Here is a 23,115-nt window from a genome sequence, read left to right as displayed (position 1 = left end):
GTCAAGTATTCTTTTTTTTTTTTTAATATTTATTTACTTTTAAGAGAGAGACAGAATGCGAGCAGAGGAGGGGCAGAGAGAGAGGGAGACTCAGAACCTGAAGCAGGCTCCAGGCTCTGAGCTGTCAGCACAGATGAAAATCAAGAATATGTGAAAATACTGTATAAACTAGGAAGTGTCACATAAGTTGATGGGACAGCATCAGCATTGCTAATGTGTGAAGAATAAAGGAGCACGTGGTTCCATTTCTGCATGGGCCAGAGGTTTGTTATGGGACATCCAGCCGTGGCAATATCTTTCCTCCTCAATTTTCTGTCAGCCCCAGCATTTAGAGGGCCACAGCAGGATGGTGAATCATCACTGGGTGCTAAGTTAATAATTGTTGAATTGAGTAAAGTGCAATTGAGGACGCTTAGGTGGCAATGAGTGACAAATCCCATGGTGGCAATTGTGGTGCATCTTTTTGACCCACATGTCTAGAGGAGAACTAGCATTTCATGCAGATGATCAGTAACTCTGAGGAAATGGTCAACTTTCCCAAGTGAGGAAGATCAGAATGTAACCCCCCCTGGGATTCCCCTGGGAATCACAGGGATTCTGAAATTATTCTTTGGTTGTTCCTGGACTATGTTTGATCCCTGAAACTAGACCCTATAAAGCGATAGGCTCACCAGGTTCAAAGCTATTCACTTGGTTATAGAAGCTGGGCAGGAGGCCTAGGAGGCCAGCTTCAGGGTCCAAGACCAAGGCAGGGCTGCCCTGAGCTGGACCAGAACACGATTCTAGGCAAGACTGAGGTGGGTAATGTGACATATCCAGGGCGCATCCAGGGTCAACTGAAATTCACAGAGCTGGATTAAACGTAGTAGGGTCAGGACCAAAAGGAGAGGGGACACATCAACAGAACCAAGACGCAAATGCCACATGTCTCAGGGGTAAAGGTGAGTGTATGCCAGCCAAACACTGTAAGTAACTTCGGGAGGTAGAATGCCCACACCAATGGCCTAAAGCTAAATCAACTCTATATTTTTAAGTGTTTTTTTCCTCATTATGAAAACAGTATACATTCGTTAAAAACTAACCAGAACATACAGAAAGGTTGTATTGTTAATACACCGACCCAGCAAAAGTCACTAGTGATTTTGGTGTATTTTTTCCTCCTGCTTTTTTTCCGCGTTTATTTATATAATCGAGACTGTATTCTTTATAGTCTGGTGGTGTAAACACTTTAGACCCACAGATTCCTTGGGCTCGCTATCTCGGGAAAGCACTGCCCAGGGACACTGCCACCTCTCGGGCAGGCCTGGAAGGCCGGTGTTAGGCAAACCAGGTCCACATCAGCTGGCAGGCTGTAGGATCATGCAGATGAGGAAGATGCCAGGCCTGGTGAGGGGGTGAGGTGGGGGGGGGGCGGGGAGGGGCAGGGCAGACCCCCACAAGGGACAGCTTCTGTATTTTTCCTTCTGCCCCTCGCACCAAGCACACTTCTCTGCCAGTGGGGAGCCTGGGCACGCGCTGACGGGTTGACTAGCTTCCTCCGCACAGTTCTCCTCATTAACGTGTGTGCAGCATCATGTCTGAACATGTAGCTGTTGCGGGGAACATTGTGTTTCAGTCCCGATCAGAATTAACAAACCAAGTCTGCTAGAGAGAGGCCTTTGGGAGAGAAGGGTCTGCTCCTCTCCCGGCCCTGTGATTTCTGACTAGTCTGAACAGCTGACCCTCAGGCAGGTGGACCTGAGGTCTGGAGAAGAGAAGTTTCAGCAGGGGTGGGAATGACTTGAGCAGGGGACAGAGCAGACATGACAGGTGGGGGATGGAAGTCCCTGGGTTCCCACGCACCCCTCCGCACCAGCCAGGTTCCATCAGAGGGAGCGGGGAAGCGGCCAAGTTTGAGCAGAAGACAGAGGCTGCCGGCTAAGACAGAGGGTGTGCTTCGGGTACCTAGACCACGCAGGGAAGACCAACTCAAAGACCCTCGATGGTGACTCAAACCAGAGGTCTCTGGGCATGTTTCAACTACCAACATCACCGTGGATTCAGGGAGGATGGATTCTCACTCCCTTAGAGAGACTTGACAGTCATTCTTACACCAAGTAGTACAAGCAGCCCTCCAGGCTCAGGTCTGAGGAGGTTGCTGTGGGCTTAGCAAGCCCTTTGCTAAGATCTTGAGTCAAGAATACTTGGGGTGCTTGGGTGGCTCAGTCGGTTGAGCCTCCGACTTTGGCTCAGGCCCTGATCTCATGGTTCGTGGGTTGGAGCTCCACAGTGGGCTCTGCGCAGACAGTGAGAAGCCTTCTCGGGATTCTCTCTCTCTCTCCCCCCACCCGTTTTCTCTCTGCCCCTCCCCCACTAGCTCTCTGTCTCTCAAAATAAATAAATAAACTTAAAAAAGGAATTAAAAAAATTAATAATTCCCCCTTCACAGATGAGGAAACTGAGACTCAGAGCTGTCACATGACCCGCTCAACCACATAAAGCCAGTGACTGGAAGTGGCAGGAGACACAGAGAGAAATGTGTCTTCAAGGCAGGTGCCCTGCCCACCAGGCAATGATCCCACTCTAAAGTCTCCCTGAGGTGGGACCTGGCCCTGGGCCCATCTATGACCTGGAGGGGACCATCTATGACCCGGCTCACAGCCAACAACCTGCATCAAGTCCAAGGACAAAGAAGGCCACAAATCACTCCTTCATCCCTGAGAAGAATCAAATAAATCCATGAGACTGACAGGGCCTGCGTAATCAGAGAAACCAGCTTTTCAGCGAAGACGGACAAGCAGCACGCAAAGACAATTAGGGGGTGTGAGTGGTCTGACAGGTACCAAGGTCAATAATAGGGAACAATGTGACAGGCAGCAGTAATCAAAAGAGAAGTGAGGGGGGAAGACGAATCATCCTGAAGCTATCAGTGAGAGAGCCTGGGAAGGGATGGGCAGGACATTTATTACCCTAACAATAAACTGTGCCGACAGCTAGAGGAACAGTGTGTCCCCAGGCCCCTCAGGGTCACCTCACACACTCCGGGCAGCAGTTCTTGGGAATAATAGCCCATTGGGAAACTTGAGAAACTTTGGGAACAGGAAAAGCCAGTTTGTGGGGAAATGTGGACCCCTCAGTAGGCAGGCTGGCTGGAACCACATCACGTGTGTATGGATGTACGCATTTAGATAAAGAACCCCTAGATTTCAGTAGTATATGCTGGGACGATAGATAGCTAGATGACAGATCTGCCCTGTGGGCTCTCTGTTTGCAGCGGGGAGGAAACAACTCTGCAAATAACTACCATGTTAAGTGTAGTAGTAACACATGCTACTTGAGCTCAGAGAGAGGTCATTGTTGCAAATCTTTCTTGCATGAAGGCTTCCTGGTCCGCTGGTTACATCCCTTGGCATTCAGCAAGTCTCAGTCTTGGTGCCCTCACTTAAAGGCTTTGTGATTTTAGACAAGCCACTTAACCTCCCTGTGACTCAATTTCCTCACCTGTAAAATGGGGACAATCCTAGTAGCTTGTAAGGTTGCTGTAAGGATTAAAGGAGTTAATATGCAAAAGCCCTTTAGAAGAGTACCTGGCACGCGTGTGGAATGCATGAGCGTCAGCCCGAGAAACTCTCCATTTCCCTCAAAGCGCAGTCCTGCAATCATCCTGCGGTGGGGTCATGTAGGTACATGTGACCAGCTCGCTGAAGGTGGCGGGGAGCCTCCCTGCCTAATCAAATGCAGCAGATTTGGACAAACCCAACCACGTCTCCAATCTTCTAGGAAAAGCCCAGAGATTTTGCTATTTCAGAGAAAGGCAATAAATATCTATCGTTAATTGATTCCTATGGACTCATCTTGCAGATCAACAGTTTGGACCATTCTAGAGACATTGGTGGGTCTGGACTAATGAATGTATAATCTTCCAGACCAGGATGAGGGCATGTCACTGCCTACCTCATAATTATCCTCAAACATAGCTCCTGATGGATAAGTCATGGAAAATTCTCAGAGCTGGCTCGGGAAATCATTCCTGCTTCAGGCTTCCCGTTCAGTGAATCAGCTGGTGTCTTCCTCCGCAGGGGGTACTCTTACAATGATTTCGCTGCAGGAATCCTGTTTGATAACGCAAACTAGGATCAAAGGGATACGTTTTCCTACTCCAAACTCCAAAGAAAAGATCCAGTCTTGATTTGTTCTTAAGGAAATCTGAGAGCCTCTTGGGAGTACAGTCCTCCAGCCCTTGAGTAGAGGGGAGCTGTTGAGTAAATCCACAGAGAGAAACAGAAAGTTCCCTGTGCACTGACCAACTAAGGGCCTTGGTTGTCAGACCCCACTCCATCTCCAGACCTGCAGCTGACAGTCAATGTTGGTGAGCCCCCTGCCTCCCCCCCAGCCAACTGCTCGTGGAAGCACCTGTCAGTGACCAAAGCATAGAGAAAGTAGAAGGCTGAAACTTTTTTTTTAATTAATAGAACATAGTTCTTGCTGAAAAATCAATAAACCTGTGCCTTTATTATTATTATTATTTTTTAGTGTCACTGTATTTCTTCAGTTTCCCTGTGAGAAAAATAAACCCAAGGAGATGTGAGCCAGATTCCTTTTGACCCCATAAATTTCTCAAATGTAGCAGAGGTCACCCTCAGAATACTCAATTTCTTTAATACCAGCTTTAAAACATGTCATTTATAGGCATAAGCCTCAGTTTACTCATCTGTAAAGTGGGTCAACATACCTACCTTATATACTTAACAAAATTCACAGAAGGAGGAACCAAGATTATACATTTTGTGAACCATAATGAGCCCTGCAAACACCAGGTGTTCTGGCACGCTGGCTCACTTCAGTGCTTTTCAAGCGGGGAAAGGTAGAAAGATCAATGCGAGGAAAGACGTTGAATCCTTTTACAGGCAATGAATCTTATTCTCTGTTACTGCATGAAACCACGCTGAACCATGTCCACTGTTAGGTTAGATGAGGCTGTTGTTAAAATGAAAAATGTCACTGTTATTTACGGTCTAAGGCCTACCTGTCTCCAAATAGGTTTTCCGAAGGTGTTAATTTATTGCCAATACTGTCTCTTGTATTACTTTGGCATTTGACTACTGAGGGAACGAGGCCCAGAGGACAGGTAAATTTTAAGCAGAGCTGGGGACAGGAGGAAAGACTGGGGGTAAACTGCTGTCCCCGGGGCAGCCCGGTCTCTGCGGGTACCTGCAGGGATGAGCAGGGGAAGGCCGTGCTTAGTCAGTGAGGACACTGGATCCAGACCTGTAGGCTCAGTAGAAACTGAGCCGTTACCATCCTTAAGGCCCAAAGGAGGTGAGGGGAGTTAGCAGACAGGTTACTAGAACCCAGAAAGAGACTCAGTCATGTAGAGAAGGTCACCTTGAGAGGAACAACGCCCTTGAGCTGAGGGACACAGCCGGCCTGAGCGACCTCCCGGGTGGAAGCCGGGACCCGCTCTCCTCCTGACTGGAGCCGCCGCTGAACTACTGGGCCCCCCCACTTCGGCTGAACGGGAAGATCCAGGGCGAGGGCGCCTCTGGGGAGACGGAGGGGGAGAGGGTGTGGACAGGAAGACGGAGGTGCCGCAGAGCCGCGTGTGCGGACACAGGGAGTGAGCCCCCTGGCGGTGCCCACGGAGGCCCCTGTCCCGTCCGGGCGGAAGGAGAGCTCGCATCAAGGGACAGGACACCAGGCACGCGTTCTTGCGGGCATAAACCCCAACCCACCGGAGACACTGTGCATCCCCAGTGGGCTTTTTTGTACTTCTTTGCACCCCGTACGGATCACCCATGGACTCCGGGAACCCTCAAAACACGCTTGGCTCACTCCCCAAGCCTCAGTGGCCCCGGCCCCGCTCGGAGACTACTCGGCGGCGACCACATTCTTAATTTGTCAGAAAGGCGGCCGCTTGGGGCCAAATGGTCGATTCTTTTTTTTTTTTTTTTTTTTTTTTTATTCAGATCGAAAACATGTAAAAGCCCAATATTTTGCAATACATATCCTGAATTTGGCAGTCAATAAAACAACTTTGGAATTCGACGGGAGCCTCCTCTTAACAACAATGAACAAAGATGATGCCGTATAACTTAATGGAGAGCAAAACGCACTTTGTCAAGACAGAGTGAGAGAAAAGGAACGTAAGAAATTATGTACCCTGAAAAACCACTCTCTAAAGTAATGAGGAGAGCTAATCGGAGCCTCACTGACTGAATAACTGCAAAATAAGATAAACGACGAGCGAACCATCTTCTGAGCTTTTCAGATTAGTATTCATCTTTGGCTCCAATTGCAGCAGCAGATGTCAAAGGGTTTCTTAATCACATCGTGTCCCGCTTAAAACACACTGATGGTTCAACAGGCCCGCAGAGGACAGAGCACGTTTCTAAAGATGCCAGTCAAGGCTCTGCGACAACTTGGCACCCTCGTCCGTAAACTCACGCGAACACCCGGGTGCCACCACCCTGGGGACAGGGCCCCCTCCTCAAGCAGGATCTTCCTTATTCTCTACCCCTCACTCACCACAACTGCCTTTTCCTCTGCCTCCTCCCTTCAAAATCTTTCCCATTCTTCAAGAGCCAGCTCAAAGGCCACCCTCCCCATTGAGCTTTCTCTAGAGAGTCTTGCGGTTGAAATGCTTCCTTCTGCTGGGCTCCCCGAAGAATATTTCCCCAGACTTCTGAGATGGCACTCATCGTGGTCTGCTGTTTATTCTCAGTTTGTGAAGACCTCCCTCCCAGTTACCCAGAGAGTTACCTGAGAGTTCACTAGCTCATCCCTGGCGTCTCGGATGGAACCCAGCCCAGCGGCTGGCATGCAATCAGCATGTAACTGAAGGTTAATTAAGCCAGTTGTGTTACGTATACCAGCACTCTGAGAGCTTCCTCGAACTTCGAGTAACAGATAAGGATGTTATTTCATGCTCTAGAAAATATAATTCACCTGTGTGTAGTCTTTGGGTCAGGCTGGTGCTATTTCATGCTCTAAAAGGCATAATTCACACAATGAAGGAAATAACTCCTTTAGACCTCCAGAGCTGAACTTTTATAAGTTGCCACCTCCAATATACAGGCCATCTGAAGAAATTAATGGATATCCGATATGAAAGCAATTATTTGGTTCCTGCTGGAAGGACCAACTCTGACATAGTTATGCCATATAATTAGAAACAGCATGAATTTGATATTTGAATCTGTCATTAGACATTTTTGGAGTGGATGAATTATCTAGTATTCTGGATGTGAGAGAACATGATTTTTGCAGGTGACTACTCCTAAGATTTGTTTGTTTTCTAAAAGGTTTCAATGCCCTAAGATCGAGCAAATAATTCCTACATTTACAGTTATAATTAATTAGAAGTTCTGAGCACACATTTATAAATTGGCGTGGCCCAGAGTTGGCCTCCTGGACCCACTGGTCCTTGGACATCAAGCCCTAGAATCAGTGAGAAGACATGGCCAGATCCCTTATCTCAGAAGTACTCACAGGGCATGTATGTGTTGTTTCCATAGTCTAGTTTTAATCGATTTTAAGTCTTTGTAAAGACTGAACGTGGTCTCTTCAGAGGCAGAACTATGTTGCCTTTGGCCCTGAGGCTCTAATAAACTCTGCTTCTGCTGTGCCCTCTGCCCCCTTCCCCCTCTCCCTACCTGCCCTCTGCAACTCCTGTGCACCTTTCCACCCTCTTGCCTCCATCTGAACTGGGACCACGGCTTCAGGAAGGCTTCTCTGACCACTGCTCCCACAGACAGCTCCGTTCACTGCTCAAGACACCTGTTAAACTTGGCACGAGGACCTTGAGTGTAATAATAAAAATGGACTGCGTCACTTTTTCTTTTGGTATCATGTGTGTATGTCTACTCTTCTAACTGGATTGTGAGCCCCGTGAGGACAGAAAAAAAAAAATATATATATACACACACACACACACACACACACACACACACATATTCCAAACCAATTTCTCTCTCTGTTCTATGGGGTATCCCAGGCAGGAGATAGAAGCCATTGATTTGGGATGCAGTTTGACGGGCGGTCCTTCTTACAAGGGAATTTTCTTTGCATTTTTTTAAATGTAAAGAAGAGGAAGATGAAAAGTAATACTGATGACTCTTCAAGAAGAATAATTGAATAGCAAATGGTGGCATGGTGTTCTCTCAGCTCAGGGAACACAGACGAAAAATAGATATTAATGATAGCAAAAGGTCAGACTCTTGGAAGAATTTGTGACCAAAAGGGTGGAAACTAATGAGGAATTTATTATTTATGTCCAACCTACTTCCAAAGGATAGAGGCGGGTGATAAAGGGGGGCTGAGGCATCCACGACTGAACTGAGAGTCTGGAAATATGACTGAGGATTTAGCTCGGCTCTAACTTTCTTCATGTAGTTGGGCAAATCACTTCCGTACTCTAGCTTCATCTGTAAAATGGGAATAATCCCATGGACCCTTGTGAGGATCAAATGGGACTATACTAAAAAATAAAAATAAATATAAATTGTATTATACTATACTATATTATATATTATTACATTATATTAATATTATTACTATATAATAATTAATATATGTTAATCATAGTATATGTCAACATGTAATAGATTATATCATTAATATATTATGGTATATATTTTCATATATTCTACAGGTGCTATAATATATTATTAATGTACTAATTAACTTTGCACATATTAATACATTATAGTCTATTAACATATTACATACATTATTATGAATATATGATATTTTTGTTAAAAAATTTTTTTTTAATGTTTATTTATTTTTGAGACAGAGAGAGAGAGAGTGCAAGGGGGGGGGGGAGGGCAGAGAGAGAGAGAGACACAGAATCTGAAACAGGCTCCAGGCTCTGCGCTGTCAGCACAGAGCCCGATGCGGGGCTCGAACCCACCAACCGTGAGATCATGACCTGAACTGAAGTCGGACGCTTAACCGACTGAGCCACCCAGGTGCCCCTAAATATGTGATATTTTTAAATACATTCAGATACCCTACGGAATCATCTGGGGTCTATGAAAATTGGATCCATTCTTACCTAAATGGAATCTTCATTTACCAAAAATCATGGGCAGGCCTGGAAGGCGGACTGTCGGTTGTCCCTGCGCATAAGGAAATCGGTGCCCTCAGCCGTAAAGCTTGTCCAGCCTTACCGACTGCATTGTAAAGTGGAAATTCAAAACGAGGTTGACCTCACACTCACTTCCGATCATGAGATTTTTATGACTCGCTGGGTATCATTCCCATGACTGATATTCGAGACCCCCGTATTTCAGATGAAAAAGGCATTTCTCTGAGAGGTCTGGCCAGAGAGAGCTCTCAGAGGTGGCGCCAGACGGAGCCAGGGGGGGGACCAGAAGCCAGATTGCCCGGCCGTCCCTGCCACTGTGGTTTCTCTAATCCGCACTGACACAGAACCACATACCGGGCTGACCATTTGCGCCGAAAAGCGAATGTGGCTCCATCGGATTCTGAACCGCAGACCCTCCCTGCGGATTCTCACGCGGGGCCCAGCAAGGTGGACGCTGTTCGGGCGTGGGCAGTGGCCGGGCCCGGTGGGAGGGTTGCCGGGGCCTGGCCTCGTGTGCCCTCCCGCGCCACTCCGCGTCCTTGCTGACAGCTCTGGGCCAGCCACGGGCCCGGTCTGCGGGGAGGTTTCTGCCCTCGGGTTCTTTTCGGAAATCTGACAGGCCCAATAAAAGCCCAGGGCTGAGGGAGACGGCGGGCTGAGCCCTCCCGGCAGCCCGGACCGCGCCACTGCTGACACAATGGGGCCGGCTGTAATCACATTACACCCTCCTCTTTCATAATTACCCTCTTTCTCCGAGTGACAGAGCATCCCAACGGCAGGGAGGGAACTATTTTTAAACTAATTCTTACTAAAAAAAAAAAAAAAAAAAAGGCACAAAAAAGAGTGTCATTTTTCCACAGATACAGTTCTGATTTATAAATCGCCCCTAGGGACAGAGCGGGGACTGAGGCTGGCAGGAGCTAGACGATCCAAACAGGGCTGTGGCCGCCCACCCCTGGGGATCACCTCTCCTTCCCAGCCCAACAACCTACACGCTCACTTTTTCTCTCCCATCTCCTGTTGTTGTGTTTCCTGAGGAATTTCTGCCCGTCTTTATCTCTTGTGTCTCCTGTCTGAGTCTAGGGGAGAAAAACAAGAAAAAGAAAATCCCAAAGGCATAGCTTCATTTTGAGTGACTAGTGCCTGTCTCCTGGTCCCCCCTCCACCCTTTTCCCACCCCACCCCACCCCCACACCCACCTTCTGGAGGCCAGGTCTCCTCTCCCTTCTCTGGGCATGCTTTTCCATCACCGGCGCAAAGCTCTTCAAGGTGAACAGACAGAGCCAGGAGAGGGCCTGTGGAGGTGGCCAAGGGAAAGAAAAGCCACCGGAGAACGACTCTATCTGGGGCAAGAGCTCCAGCCGAGCCGGGTGACCCCGGCCGTGCCCGCAGGGGCCTCGGGAGAGCAGCGGGCACCTGGTAAACAGGGCACCAGCTCGCCTGGAGGACCGGCCTGCTCTCCGCCTCTTACAAATTACCCAGAGACACCTCTGGTGCCGGCCCCGATAATTACATTGATAAGGAAGCGGGGTAGAGGAAATGAATCAATGGCCCTGCACGGATTTCCTGAGTATCAATCTGCCGAATTACCGCAACTCTATTGCACTCTCGTTTGGAGGGTCATTAGCTATCTGTCTTGCTCACAACCGCTGGCGTGTCACCGAGGCCTGGGTGTGCTCGCTGTCCCTCAGGGTTACCTATGCTCACTCTGCCTGTAGGAGTCTCGTCTGGTCCTCTCGCCGGCCTGGCATGCTTCCGTTTTTCCTTCTCCATCTCCTCTGCTTTTCCCTCCTGCCTCCCCTACCCCCCAACGTTCCCGCTTTCACTGGCCCATGCTGACCCTCGTCCTGGAGTCTTATTAACTGTAGTTGGAGGAGTCATCGGAGAGGGGGGAAGACCACGAGGGCGCAGGGAGGCTCCTCTGATCCCCTCCGGCCCGGGTCGCCTTTGGTCACAGATTCTGCATCTAGCTTACAGGTGAAACCACCGAAGCCAGGTCGTGGGTCTCAGAGCAGGTGGGGCCCCTCTGAAGGAGACGAGCCTACCAAATGTGGTGCTCCCGGATACGCCCTGGGATTAGGCCTTGCCCACCAGCGTCACCGAAAAGCACCACGGAGAGAGACCACGTGCAAAACAGTCGATATTCTTTGTTGGGGTAGGAGGCAGAGGTAGAGAATGAGGCCAGAAGGGGAGGCTTCAGGGACACAAGAAAGAAAGGCCGCTTGGAAGTAATTAAGTGACATGAGCTTAGCAGAACTGAGGGCACATTTATTCAGTCAGCATTAAACGAACGTCTGCTTCGCTCCCCTTCTCCCTCAGCAACGTCAGATGAAGGGAGAAAAATGGAGCCCCTCCTGCCATTCAGTCCACCCTCTGTCTCTGCCTGCCCCAGAGCAGCCACAGCAGCCACACAGAAGTTCAGACATGAGAGAGAAGCAGACAGGCCTGTGCTGTGGCCTGTGGTGTACTTGGGGCCAAGCCGTGTGGGCAGCACAGGCGGGAGCCTGTGCAGGCCCTGATCTCCGTAACCGCTCAGAAAGCACACGTTTTTAAATGTCCCCCAGCTCCTCTAAGATCAAGGTTTACTGGTTCAGAATTGTTCTTGATTCTTTGGGACACGGTAGAGGCTGGGCACTTGTGAGTAAAGAGCCGTCAGACAAGACTTCCCTCCAGTGGGAGAGACTAAAGCAATTTCTGGGGTAGCTGCTTGCAGTGGTGGAGAAAACATTAAGCTAAAAGTCATCGCTGTCAGGACATCCTAAAGATGATCCCAGGAGAGGAAAGTGTTGATTTTTAAGAACTCTGAGTCTCTTCATGAGAATGGTGTGTGGCCACTAATTAAAGCTGGCTGAAGACAGTAGTTAGGAACACAGACGATGGTCAGCAAGATCTGGTTCAGTCTTGGCTCCTCTGCTCATTAGCCGTGCAATCTTGGCCAAATTCCTTGGCTTTTCCTGAAGCTCATTTCCTCGTCTCAGATAATGGAAAGAAAGAGGACAGAGCATGTTAGCAAAATCACCACAGGGCCCTGCTGGTTGTTTACAGAGGTCTGATGGATGGATGCCTCTTTCTGGTTGGCTGTTGCCCGAGCCATGCCTGTTGCTAAATATCTTGCCTCCTAAACCTCACCCCTCCCTTGTTTATAGGATTATTGTCCTGAATGGATACAACAATATAAGAAAAATGCTTAGCTTGGCACCTGGGACATGCCCAATTAGCTGTTGGTTTTGTTATAGATTGAATTGCGTCCTACAAAGAATATATGGTAGAGTTCTAACCCCTAGTACCTCAGAATGTGACCTTATTTGGAAATAGAGTCATGCAGATGTAGTTAAGATGGGGTCATACTGGAGTGATAGGCCCCTAATACAGTATGACTGATGATGATCACGTGAGACACAGAGGAGAAGACAATGTGACAATGGAGGCAGAGATTGGAGTGACCCATCTAATCAAACCCGAGAATGCCAAGACTACCAACCATCACCGGAAGTGAGGACAGAGGCATGGGAAAGATGTTCCCTCAGAGCCCTCAGAAGGAACCAGTCATGATGATACCTTGATTTTGGACTTCCTCCAGTCTCCAGAACCGCAACACAATAAAGTTCTATAGTTTTAAGTTAGTCAGTTGTGGTGATCTGTGACCGCATCCCTAGGAAACGGATATAGTTTTATAGTGAGTAGATGCCTCAAAGCCACATGAGACCATGAATTCATAAAGTAGCGGCAAAGAGAAGATCGTAATGTTCATTTTAGTTCACCCTCTCGTGTGATGCTTGAAAGTCCATCTTCAGCATTCTCATTGAGTAGTCTTTTGGCTTGTGCCTAAATACCTCCAGTGACGGGGAACTCACTACCCATAATGACAGCTCAGTAGTTCTGACGGTTAGAAAAATTATTCTTTATATGGAGCCCAAATCTGTTTCCTTGTAGATTACCCCAGTTGACGGAAACTACTTCCCTCGGACCTTTTGCCATACAAAAGTCCAAACCTGGGGCGCCTGTGTGGCTCAGTCGGTTAAGCATCCGACTTCAGCTCGGGTCATGATCTCACGGTTCGTGGGTTTGAGCCCCGCATCGGGCTCTGTGCTGACAGCTCAGAGCCTGGAGCCTGCTTTGGATTCTGTGTCTCCCTCCCTCTCTGCCTCTCCCCTGCTTGCTCTCTCTCTCTCAAAATAAATAAACATTAAAAAAAAAAGTCCAAACTTTCAGCATTCAACAGCCTTTCAAATACTTACATTCACTGAGCAAGAACATTCACGTTCTTGTACGTATCAGAGTTTTAGCAAACGCAATGTCTTTTTGTGTATGACAAGCTTCTGCTTTCTCTACCGGAAGAGTAATCCATTAAAATCCAGTTTAGTATCGTCTCCTGATGGGCTATTATGCTGCTGGAAAAACCAGTACCAAAATCTGTGCCTCAAAGCCAGAAGCTTATTTCTCTCTCACCTACTGCCCATCTACTCCGGGTCAGCAGGGGCACTGTGTGTGTTGTAGTCACTGAGGGGACCCAGACTGAGAAAACAGCCACCATCTTGAACGCTGACAGCCACTAGGCGAGGGGGAGAGCTCTGGAGGGTCTCTCGTCAGCCACCAGCAATGAATGCACTAACCCGGAAGTGACACACTTCACTTCCTCAGAGCTCAGGTGTCAGTCCTAGTGGCCTGGCCACACCAAGCCAAAAGGAGGCCAGAAAATGTAGTCCTACCACGTGTCTGGAAAGCCAGGCCAGAAATACTTGGCAAAGGGAGCTGACAATTATGCTACCCTTTCTGCGTAGCTGTCCCTGCTACCCCTGACTGGCTTGTATTACCTGCAGCCTCCTCTGGGCGTTCTGTGTATTTGCTCGTCGTGGTAATGATGATATTACACTGTTTTGTGTTTCCATCTTTTCCACAAGGCTTAGAGTTTCTCAAGGATAGGGACCAGATCACAAGAAGTGTTTGGTTGGGGATGAACTTTAGAAGAGTGACCCTATAGCCCCAGTAAAAAGCCAGAGCCCTAACAGTGGTTTACAAGGTCATATCTGATCTGGCCCCTACTACTTCTCGGACCTCACCTCCTCACCTCTGCTCCTTCCTTCTTCACTTGGCCACAATCTCACTGTCACTCAGACTCACTGGTCCAGCTCCAGCCTCAGAGCCCTCACACTCACTGTTCCCTGTGTCTGGAATGCTGTTCCTCAGCCATTCACGTGGCTCACCACTCCACTTCTTTGAGGTCTCTGCTCAGCTGTCACCGTCTCAGAGAAGCCTTCCCTGACCATGCCCTGTAATATCAGCATGATTTCTCCTGCCCTGTTAGCTCCCTCCCCCCTCACCTTTTCTTTTTTCCCACAGCAGTGGAGTCTTACCACTTGCTGATACAAACACACCTCAAATGCATCTTACATTATCATTCATTAAATACCATATAATATGCATTCTATGATACATTGTATGTGATACACAGGTTCCCCTGCTATCTGAAAATAGAGCCTTCCTAGGAAAGCTCCCGGAAGCTGAAATGGCATAAAGTGAAAAAGCAATTACCGTTAATTTATATGGAAAAATTGGCGAGCATTCCCAGACCCCAAAAATAACCTCTCTTAAGCTTTTCTAATACCTTATGACACATCTCACTAACGGATGCACGAAATACATTGAGATAAAGCACAGATGCCCACACAGTCCAAAGCTCCAGCGGATTGATGCCTGGATGCCCAGCGTCATTCCGGGAAGGAGCTGGGCAGTGGCGCTCTCCCTGCTTGAGGTGCGCTCTGCCTCTGTGACGGCTCACTGCACAATCAACGCTGAACACTATTTTAGCTTGTTGCCTTATTTCCTAAAGGCGAAAATCCCTTTCAGAACTCTTCCCCAGTGCAAACTGCCAGAGTGGAAACTTTCAAAAAGCAAGAGATACCTGCACACAATTATTTTCACCGTATATCTGTCCTCCCCCAATGCACACGCGTGCGCACACTTGTGCAAACACACTTGGATGCAAATTCTCTGAATGGAGGAAGCAGCATTTGGTAGGTACTCAATAAATATCTGTCAAATGAAGGAAAAAGGAACAAGTATACCTCCCAGGTCTTCACTGCTCTGGACCCACATGCCACATTCCTCCCTGTGACAAGACTGAGTCCCTTCAACATCCTGGCCACCCCGAAGGGATCAGTGATCGGTGCAGTACAGAGCCAAACAGCCCCTTGCTTGTCCTTTATTTTCTGTATTTTAACTCATTAAGCCTAAATTTAAAAGATTTTGGAACTTGCAAATAGCACAGTGTCGACTGACTCATAGCGAGTTTGGTTATTGACTAAGATCTTAAGTGTTTTTCACACATAAAGCCAAACTTCCTCTCCATAAATATTTTTGTAGTTGTTTTGGATCTAAGTGTAGGACCTGACATTTTTCCATCTTCATTTTCCTGTCACTCGCCTTCCTTTCCATTTATAACATCATCTCTTCTTTCACTTATTTATTGAGTGTCTACCGTGTGCAAAAAAGCTGTATTGAATGCAATGGGTGTTAGGTGGCAATTCTACAGTTTCCGGGGGCGGGGGGGGAAAGCTATTCAGCAATATCAACATGGATCAGATGGACCAACTCTAGTTCAGTAAGAGAGACAGCCTTCAGTGTACAAGTGAGCGTCAATGACTGATAGCAGAGCCGTTTCTGGGAAGCTTTGGGTGACAGGAGGGCACAAGTGGCACTCTAGAGAGGCACCGGCTGGAGCACCTGGAAATGGAAAGCAAGCAGCACCTCGAATTGAGAGCTTGGAAACAGCTGACAGCAATGAGAGCAATTTGGTTCAGACCTGTCACTCCATCCATCCCCAAGGGTGATGTAGCTCATCTGGATGTGACCGGTGGAGCACCGCCTCCCACATGACTCCAAGGACCTCCCCTCTTCTATGAACAAGGGGGTGCTAAGTTGGGGTTTTCCTGCTGTCCATGAGCGGAGGAGACTTCTCACATGTTCCAGTGATTTCAGGGCAGTCCTTGGATTGGGGAAGAGTCAGAATAATTATTCTGCTTGTCTGCAAACCACACTTATTTCAATGAATAATTAGCAATTATTTTAATGAATGCCAGGTACTAGGTAAGCATTATACAGATAATAACTCAACCATTACTGTAATTCTATAAGAGAGGTACTGCCATAATCCTCATTTTATTTTATTTAAGTGTATTTATGTGTTTTGAGAGAGAGAGAGAGAGAGAGAGAGAGAAAGTACCTGGGAGGGGCAGAGAGAGGGAGAGAGAGAGAATCCCAAGCAGGTTCTGCACCATCAGTGTGGAGCCCAACAGGGCTCAGACTCACAAACCGTGAGATCATGACCTGAGCCAAAACCAAGAGCCAGACACTTAACTAACTGAGCCACCCAGGTGCCCCAATCCCTGTTTTATAGATGGAAAAACAGAGGCACAGAGGCTAAATGATCTACGTACAGCTAGAAAGCAAAGGAGCTGGGTGTGAACCCAGACAGTCTGGCTCCAGTGTCCGTGGTCTTAACAGCTCTATTCTGCTTCCTCTTCATATTGGAAACAGGGACAGGTTATGGTCCAATATATAACATCAAGGTGGCTGAATAATGAGACATGGTTTTAAAATTTTTTTTAATGTTTATTGATTTTTGAGAGAGAGGGAGAAACAGCAGGGGAGGGGCAGAGAGAGAGAAAGACACAGAATCTGAAGCAGGCTCCAGGCTCTGAGCTGTCAGCACAGAGCCCAATGTGGGGCTCAAACCCACAAACGGTGAAATCATGGCCTGAGCCGAAGTCAGATGCTTAACCAACTGAGCCACCCAGGCGCCCTGAGACATAGTTTTTACACTAGTCACTAATACAGGTTACTCCTACCAAAATCAACCCTCAGACATTGTTCAGTTGAGAATAATGGATGGACGAGAATAGTGAATAACTTGAGGATAATAGAAGGAGATAAAATAACTTGGAGAATGATTCAACCCTTTGCTCACTGGTCATTTACTTATTAATTCATCTGTTTATTCACCCGTCCATGCGTCCACTCATTCATTCAACAGCCACGTACTGAGCACTTTTGCTGCCCTAGGCGCACGTCAAACGCTGCAGAGAAGACATGGTCTGACCGGAATGGATTTACCAGTCCAGGTGGGGAGAAACAGGCAAAGGAAACCCAGGTCTAGTGTGAGAAATGCTGTCAGAGGGGCTCCGCGAGGAGAGCGGGGGTTCACTTTGCCTCAGTGGGGGAACAGAGCAAGGGATAGGAGGGAACAGGCGAGAGAAGGCTTCACGGAGGAAGGAACCTTGGACCTGACCCTAGCAAAACTTTCTAATTTCAATATTCCTGGGAAGATCCTAGTGTGAACACAATTTCCAGCAGAGACGACAGAGAATTGAACATGCTTCTCAAGGAATGAGATGGAACACAGCAGTCAAGATCACAGCTTTTGGAATCAGTCAGGCCCGTATTCAAATCTGACCTCTCCAGGCAGAACTGCCTCCATTATGAGATGGGGACAGTCACCGGGCCCCTTCGTGGGGCTGCCTACGGGCCAGGAAGATCCCGTGCAGGATGCACAGCGCAGTCTGGACACTGCGCACAGTCAGATGGCACTAGCCATCCTTTGTGCCTTCTTCTCAGAGTCAGAGCTACCCTTACCCCGTCCCTCCGTCTTTAATCTTCTTAGAAGCTCTAACACTACCTTTAGAACCAAACTTTGTAAGCCTCTTTCCTTTTTTACATAGGGAATAAAAAAGAAATATAATTTCCGTAAAACTGATTTGCATTATAGTAAATTTATTGTTCTCTGTGGTTCTTGGTGACTAGGTAATCAGCAGAGGAGCTAATGCATTATTTTAGCAATTTAAAGAGGACCTCGGAAGAAAGGCACCCTGTGGTCACAAAGCACCGGGACTAAACTAATGAGAAGATTAAAAGAAAGTTCGGCTCACACAGTCCCCGATAATCACAAATGTACCCTAGGATTATTAACAACCACAATTACCTGGAACTATATTATCTGCCTGGTTGGTTATTCGAAAGTCAACTTGTATTGAATACATGAGCTTAGAGGAGTTAATAAGTTATTTTGAAGTGGCTGGCGGGGACCCTTGCTAATAAACACGTTGGAAAATATGAGGATGCACCTGAGGCTCCACGGTGCCCTTTGTCCTACTTCTCACCCAGATGTGAAAGGAGGCTCTGAGCAATCCTTGGAGGAACAGTCTGTCCAGCTGTCCTCACAGGTCCTCTTTGCTGGGACCACTTGCCCACCACGGGGGGCCAGCCCCAGACATTCTAGATAAGTCTTTTGGGAAATCAAGATGTCCTTCAGCAGAAGATCCCTCCCCCTCGGCGACAAAGCTCTGGGCTTTTTTTGACCCTGGTAGCCATTGTCCCTTCCCAGCCTCCCCATGGAAAATCTTAACTGCCTATTCTTTAGCTTTGTAGGATTGTGCCCAGCCGTGGCGCTTGGCACAGCTCTCAGGGGTCATCTTGTTCCGTGGTTTCTCTTGCAGATTCCCGCAGCTCGGTGCTGGGAGCTGCAGGCTGGTCTCGAACCCAGAGCTCTGGCCGAGAGGATGGGGGTAGACGGGGAAACAGTGGTCCTGAAGAACATGCTCATCGGGGTCAACCTGATCCTTCTGGGCTCCCTGCTCAAGCCTTCCGAGTGTCAGCTGGAGGTCACCACCGAGAGGGTCCAGAGACAGGCGGTGGAGGAGGAAGGAGGTGTTGCCAGTTACAACGTCTCCGGCAAAGAGCGGCCGGTGGTCTTCAACCACGTGTACAACATCAACGTGCCCCTGGACAGCCTCTGCTCCTCGGGGCTGGAGGCCTCGGCCGAGCAGGAGGTGAGTGCCGAAGACGAGGCATTGACAGAGTACACGGGCCAGACCTCAGACCACGAGAGCCAGGTCACCTTCACCCACAGGATCAACCTCCCCAAAAAGGCCTGCCCGTGCGCCGGCTCCGCCCGGGTGCTGCAGGAGCTGCTGAGCCGGATCGAGATGCTGGAAAGGGAGGTGTCGGTGCTGCGGGACCAGTGCAACAGCAACTGCTGCCCGGAAAGCGCGGCCACAGGTAGGATCTGGGGGCGCACGGGTGTCCGGAGGGGAGCAGAGGCACAGGGGGGACGGTGCACCCACGGAGGGAAAACTGCCCTCGTCTGCAGCTCTCTGTTCGTATGTCCCGGTGATCTAAATGCGGTCCCTCCCCGGGGGATTCGGGGCAGGGACTCTCTCCACTGCTCAGCCGGTTTGAAATACATTAACCTGATTTTGGAGGGACGTATCAGGTAATGGTACATCGGTTCAGCGCAGCAACTTCTGTGGCGAGCACGGAATCTGATGTCTGTCTTCATTCATCTTTGGTTTTCTCAGGCTGTTGAACTGATACCTATCCATGTTAACCTCGGGACTAGAGAATGCAGGTCCTCTGTTCTCTCTGTCGCAGCCTCTCTCCCATCTGAGTCAATGATAGTCATTAAGGTCTCGGAGGACCTGTCCCCGTCTTCTCCGGCAAGATGGAGGTTTTGGCCCCCCTCCACAGACACACACGCAGGTGCAGTTGCACACACACACACACACACACACACCTGCTCACACACGCACTCACACACAATCACAGAGCTCACTCCACGCCCCCAAAGGCTGAGTGTCCAAGAGATTTATTTACGTCTCGCCTCACCCACTCCCGACTAGAGACACTTACGAATTTCTGACTTGACCTCTCTGGGAGAAGTCATTACATCTTCAGAGCCAGACTCCCTGAGTTCAAACCCTGGCTCTGCTACTTACTAGCTGGTGTTTAAGCAAGTTATGGAACTAACCCGTGCCTTCCTTCCCCACCTAACAATGCAGATTACGCTAGAATGGCAGGGGTTATTTAGTATAAGATTTGGGCTCTCCAGGTGAAAGCCTGCCTGCCAGTAAGCACCACGGAAGCAACAGTTATCAGCTGACCCTGAATATATAGTAATTGTGTCAGTTTCCTTTGTGCTCAGTCCTCTCATCCAGCAGGTATCGTAGACCCAGGCCATTCATTCTTTGATGAGAAGAGGGATTTGTCTTTACTGACTTGGGTTCCAGTTTTCACCTCTACAGGGTCTGATATGTCAAGGCCTTCACAGAGAAGAAGCAGGAGGCAGCAGGGATGACCTTTAACGGGGCTGGATGGCCCGTGTGTCCAGAGGGTAGCAGACACATACCAAGATTAGGGGAGGCTTTCGAGTAGTGAAATATTCCACAGGTTTTCATACCTCTTTCGCCTCCCCAAAACTGAAACTGTAAATAAACAATTGTGAAGATGAGAAGAGAAAGTCCAGTTAGCTGTTCAGCCTCCCATTCTTCCTGTTCTTCAGTGAGAACTTTCAGGCTACTTTGCCTTTTCAGCGGAGCTGAGGAATATGGGGAAGTCATAGGTGTTCATGGACATGAACTCTGGGCAGCGTCTAAGTGGGCATTCTACCAGCCTTCCCTCAGGCTCCCGGACAGACGTGGAAAAATCTACAAGCAAGAATTGTGTGAAACAATGTCAGTGTGGTGTCCCTTCAGACCATGGGGGTATGTAAAGTGGCAGAATTAAAAAAGGATATAACTTACTTGTCCCCAGAGCCAAGTGCAGAGAAGCATGCCAAGCAGGTACTGGGCTTGTGTTTGCTTAATTAGTTTATTTATTTGATTCATGCTAGACAGATAAATCAACCACTGTAGAGTGTGGTAAAGGCTAGGACAAAGACATGCATAAAATCCAAAAAGATCACAGCGAGCGGTAACTAAATGAGACTGGAGTTATGGGAAGCCTTAGAAGTTACCCTGGTGCTGAGTTGTGATAAATGAGCAGAGGTAGTTAGATGGGGGGGGGGGGGGGCGGGGGAAGAAGAGGGAGCAAGATGGGTCTGTAGCACATATGACCCTGTGTCTCAGACTCAGCACTCAGCCTATATCCCTTGGGTCTCCATCAGTCTCCACAGCCAGCCCCTGGGCGTCTTTGTCAGGGACTATCCTTGGTCTGAGGGAACCTCCTTGTCCTGCGCGAGAAGACGAGGGAAGAGCGTGAGCGTTTATACCACCCCAGGACAGCCCTTAAGCCATGATGAGGTTGACCTGCATCCGACCTGTGGTCAGAGCATCCTGAAGGATTAAACCCAGGTTATCCTCTCTAGGACTCTGCCCGTTCACACAGGCTTGGGCTGTGGCTTGGCTCCTCCCTCCCTTATCTTCCTCTCTCCCTGACCAGTTTCTCCTGGGAGCACTTTCTCGTAAGTCACCTTGAGTCACCTGAGTCCTCATCCGAGGACTACTTCTAGGAAATCCAAGCTAAGACACACTGAAGGTGAGCTCCTGGGGGATGAGGGGCCAGATCTCATTCACCCTTGCCCCCGGCATGGTGCGAGGCATGGGCAACCCAGACTGGGGGAAAATATTTATGCAACTGGTTATGTACCAAACTGGGTGAAGTTTCACTGTCAGCAACACTAATCTGACCAGAGAGTGAGAGGAGGTCTCTGCCTGCCCCCCCCCCACATGCACCACTTACCCGAGGTGCCACTGCTACCCTTTGACCTTCTCCTTGACCGTTGCAGGACAACTGGACTATATCCCTCACTGCAGCGGTCATGGCAACTTCAGCCTCCAGTCCTGCGGCTGCATCTGCAATGAAGGCTGGTTCGGCAAGAACTGCTCTGAACCGTACTGCCCCCTGGACTGCTCCAGCCGGGGCGTGTGTGTGGACGGTCAGTGCATCTGCGACAGCGAGTACAGCGGGGGCGACTGCTCAGAGCTCCGGTGCCCAACGGACTGCAGCTCCCGGGGGCTCTGTGTGGACGGGGAGTGTGTCTGCGAAGAGCCTTACACGGGCAAGGACTGCAGCGAGCTGAGGTGCCCCGGGGACTGTTCGGGGAAGGGGATATGCACCAATGGCACCTGTTTCTGCCAGGAGGGCTACGTGGGTGAGGACTGCAGCCAGCAGCGGTGTCTGAACGCCTGCAGCGGGCGAGGACACTGCCAGGAGGGGCTCTGCTTCTGTGAAGAGGGCTACCAGGGCCCTGACTGCTCGGCAGGTAGGAAGGGAGGTAGGAAGTGGAGCTGCATGGGGCGTTGGGCAAACTCACCGGAAGCGGGAAGAGAGATGGGAGGGACGGTGTATTTCATGCAAAATAATTCCCCGTTGGGCTGTGCTCATTTGCTTTACAAGAAAGCTGGTTTCTTGAGTCAGTCACCGTTGATGAGGCAGATTTAAGGGGGGAAAGGGCAGGCATCAAGAAAGTCAAGTTTGGCTGAAAGTTGGATCTTACCCCTGCGACTGGAACGACAATGGTAATAATGGTGGCAGCATTGCACTGTCCTTGAGGCAGAAGAAAGCAGAAGGCCACACCGTGAGACTGGCCACTCTCTAACTCAGGGGGTTTCCACAAGCTCCACCTGCCCCAAAATATCCCCTCACCTGTTGCCATATTCCAGGGACACGTCCTTCCGAATGCTACTGCACAGACTCACTAGGCACTCTGGTTATGTCAGAACTTACGTATTGCCAGCGGTTATTCATTTCTGAAATGATCTAGTGTCCACGTGGAAAAAAAAAGTCTTTACAGGCAAGGAATGAAATGTAAACAGGAATAAAGTCCTAACAGCATCAAGCAACAACTCACATTCTACCAATTAGTACAGAATATTAAAAGGCTGTGACTTGCTTTGTGCCAGATGACATTGAGCGAATTGGAACCAGCCCCATCTGTAGTCTTACCTTGTGGAAGCTGATACAAAGGTGCTGTCCTGAAATGAACATCTAAATCCAGCAGTGGGAAAAATATTAATATCTCACTGGAGATAGTTCTTTTCACCTGAAAGCAGATTATTTTCATCATCTCACTTTTATTGCTCATCCTCTTCTAACTAAATCAGTGACTCTTGCTGATACATTTTGTTTTTGTAGCAGGTGAAGTGACTGATCTCGATCTTTTCCATTTACGATCGAATCCATAACAGTGGTTCCGATTGACCACTGGGAAGATTTAAAAATGAAAATCATAACAAATGTTTTTAAGCCTTCTGGTGGACTGTCCCCTGGAAGGTCAA

The 23,115-nt window shown here is 48.8% G+C and overlaps 1 protein-coding gene across 1 annotated transcript in view; it reads left to right on the top strand.

The window, feature by feature from the left end:
- The first annotated feature begins 18,621 nt into the window (after positions 1 to 18,621).
- Positions 18,622 to 23,115, top strand: part of TNR (tenascin R) — an 83,874-nt gene continuing 79,380 nt past the window's right edge. Inside the window, exons 1-2 of the mRNA XM_007084000.3 lie at positions 18,622 to 19,120; positions 21,624 to 22,100. Coding sequence (XP_007084062.1) covers positions 18,622 to 19,120; positions 21,624 to 22,100 — 976 coding nt within the window. The remainder of the gene's footprint in view (positions 19,121 to 21,623; positions 22,101 to 23,115) is intronic.

Source organism: Panthera tigris, chromosome F3, assembly GCF_018350195.1.
Source record: "Panthera tigris isolate Pti1 chromosome F3, P.tigris_Pti1_mat1.1, whole genome shotgun sequence".
Classification (NCBI taxonomy): domain Eukaryota; kingdom Metazoa; phylum Chordata; class Mammalia; order Carnivora; family Felidae; genus Panthera; species Panthera tigris.
The sequence above is the reverse complement of the archived record's forward strand: the minus strand, read 5'-3'. Positions and strand labels throughout refer to the sequence as shown.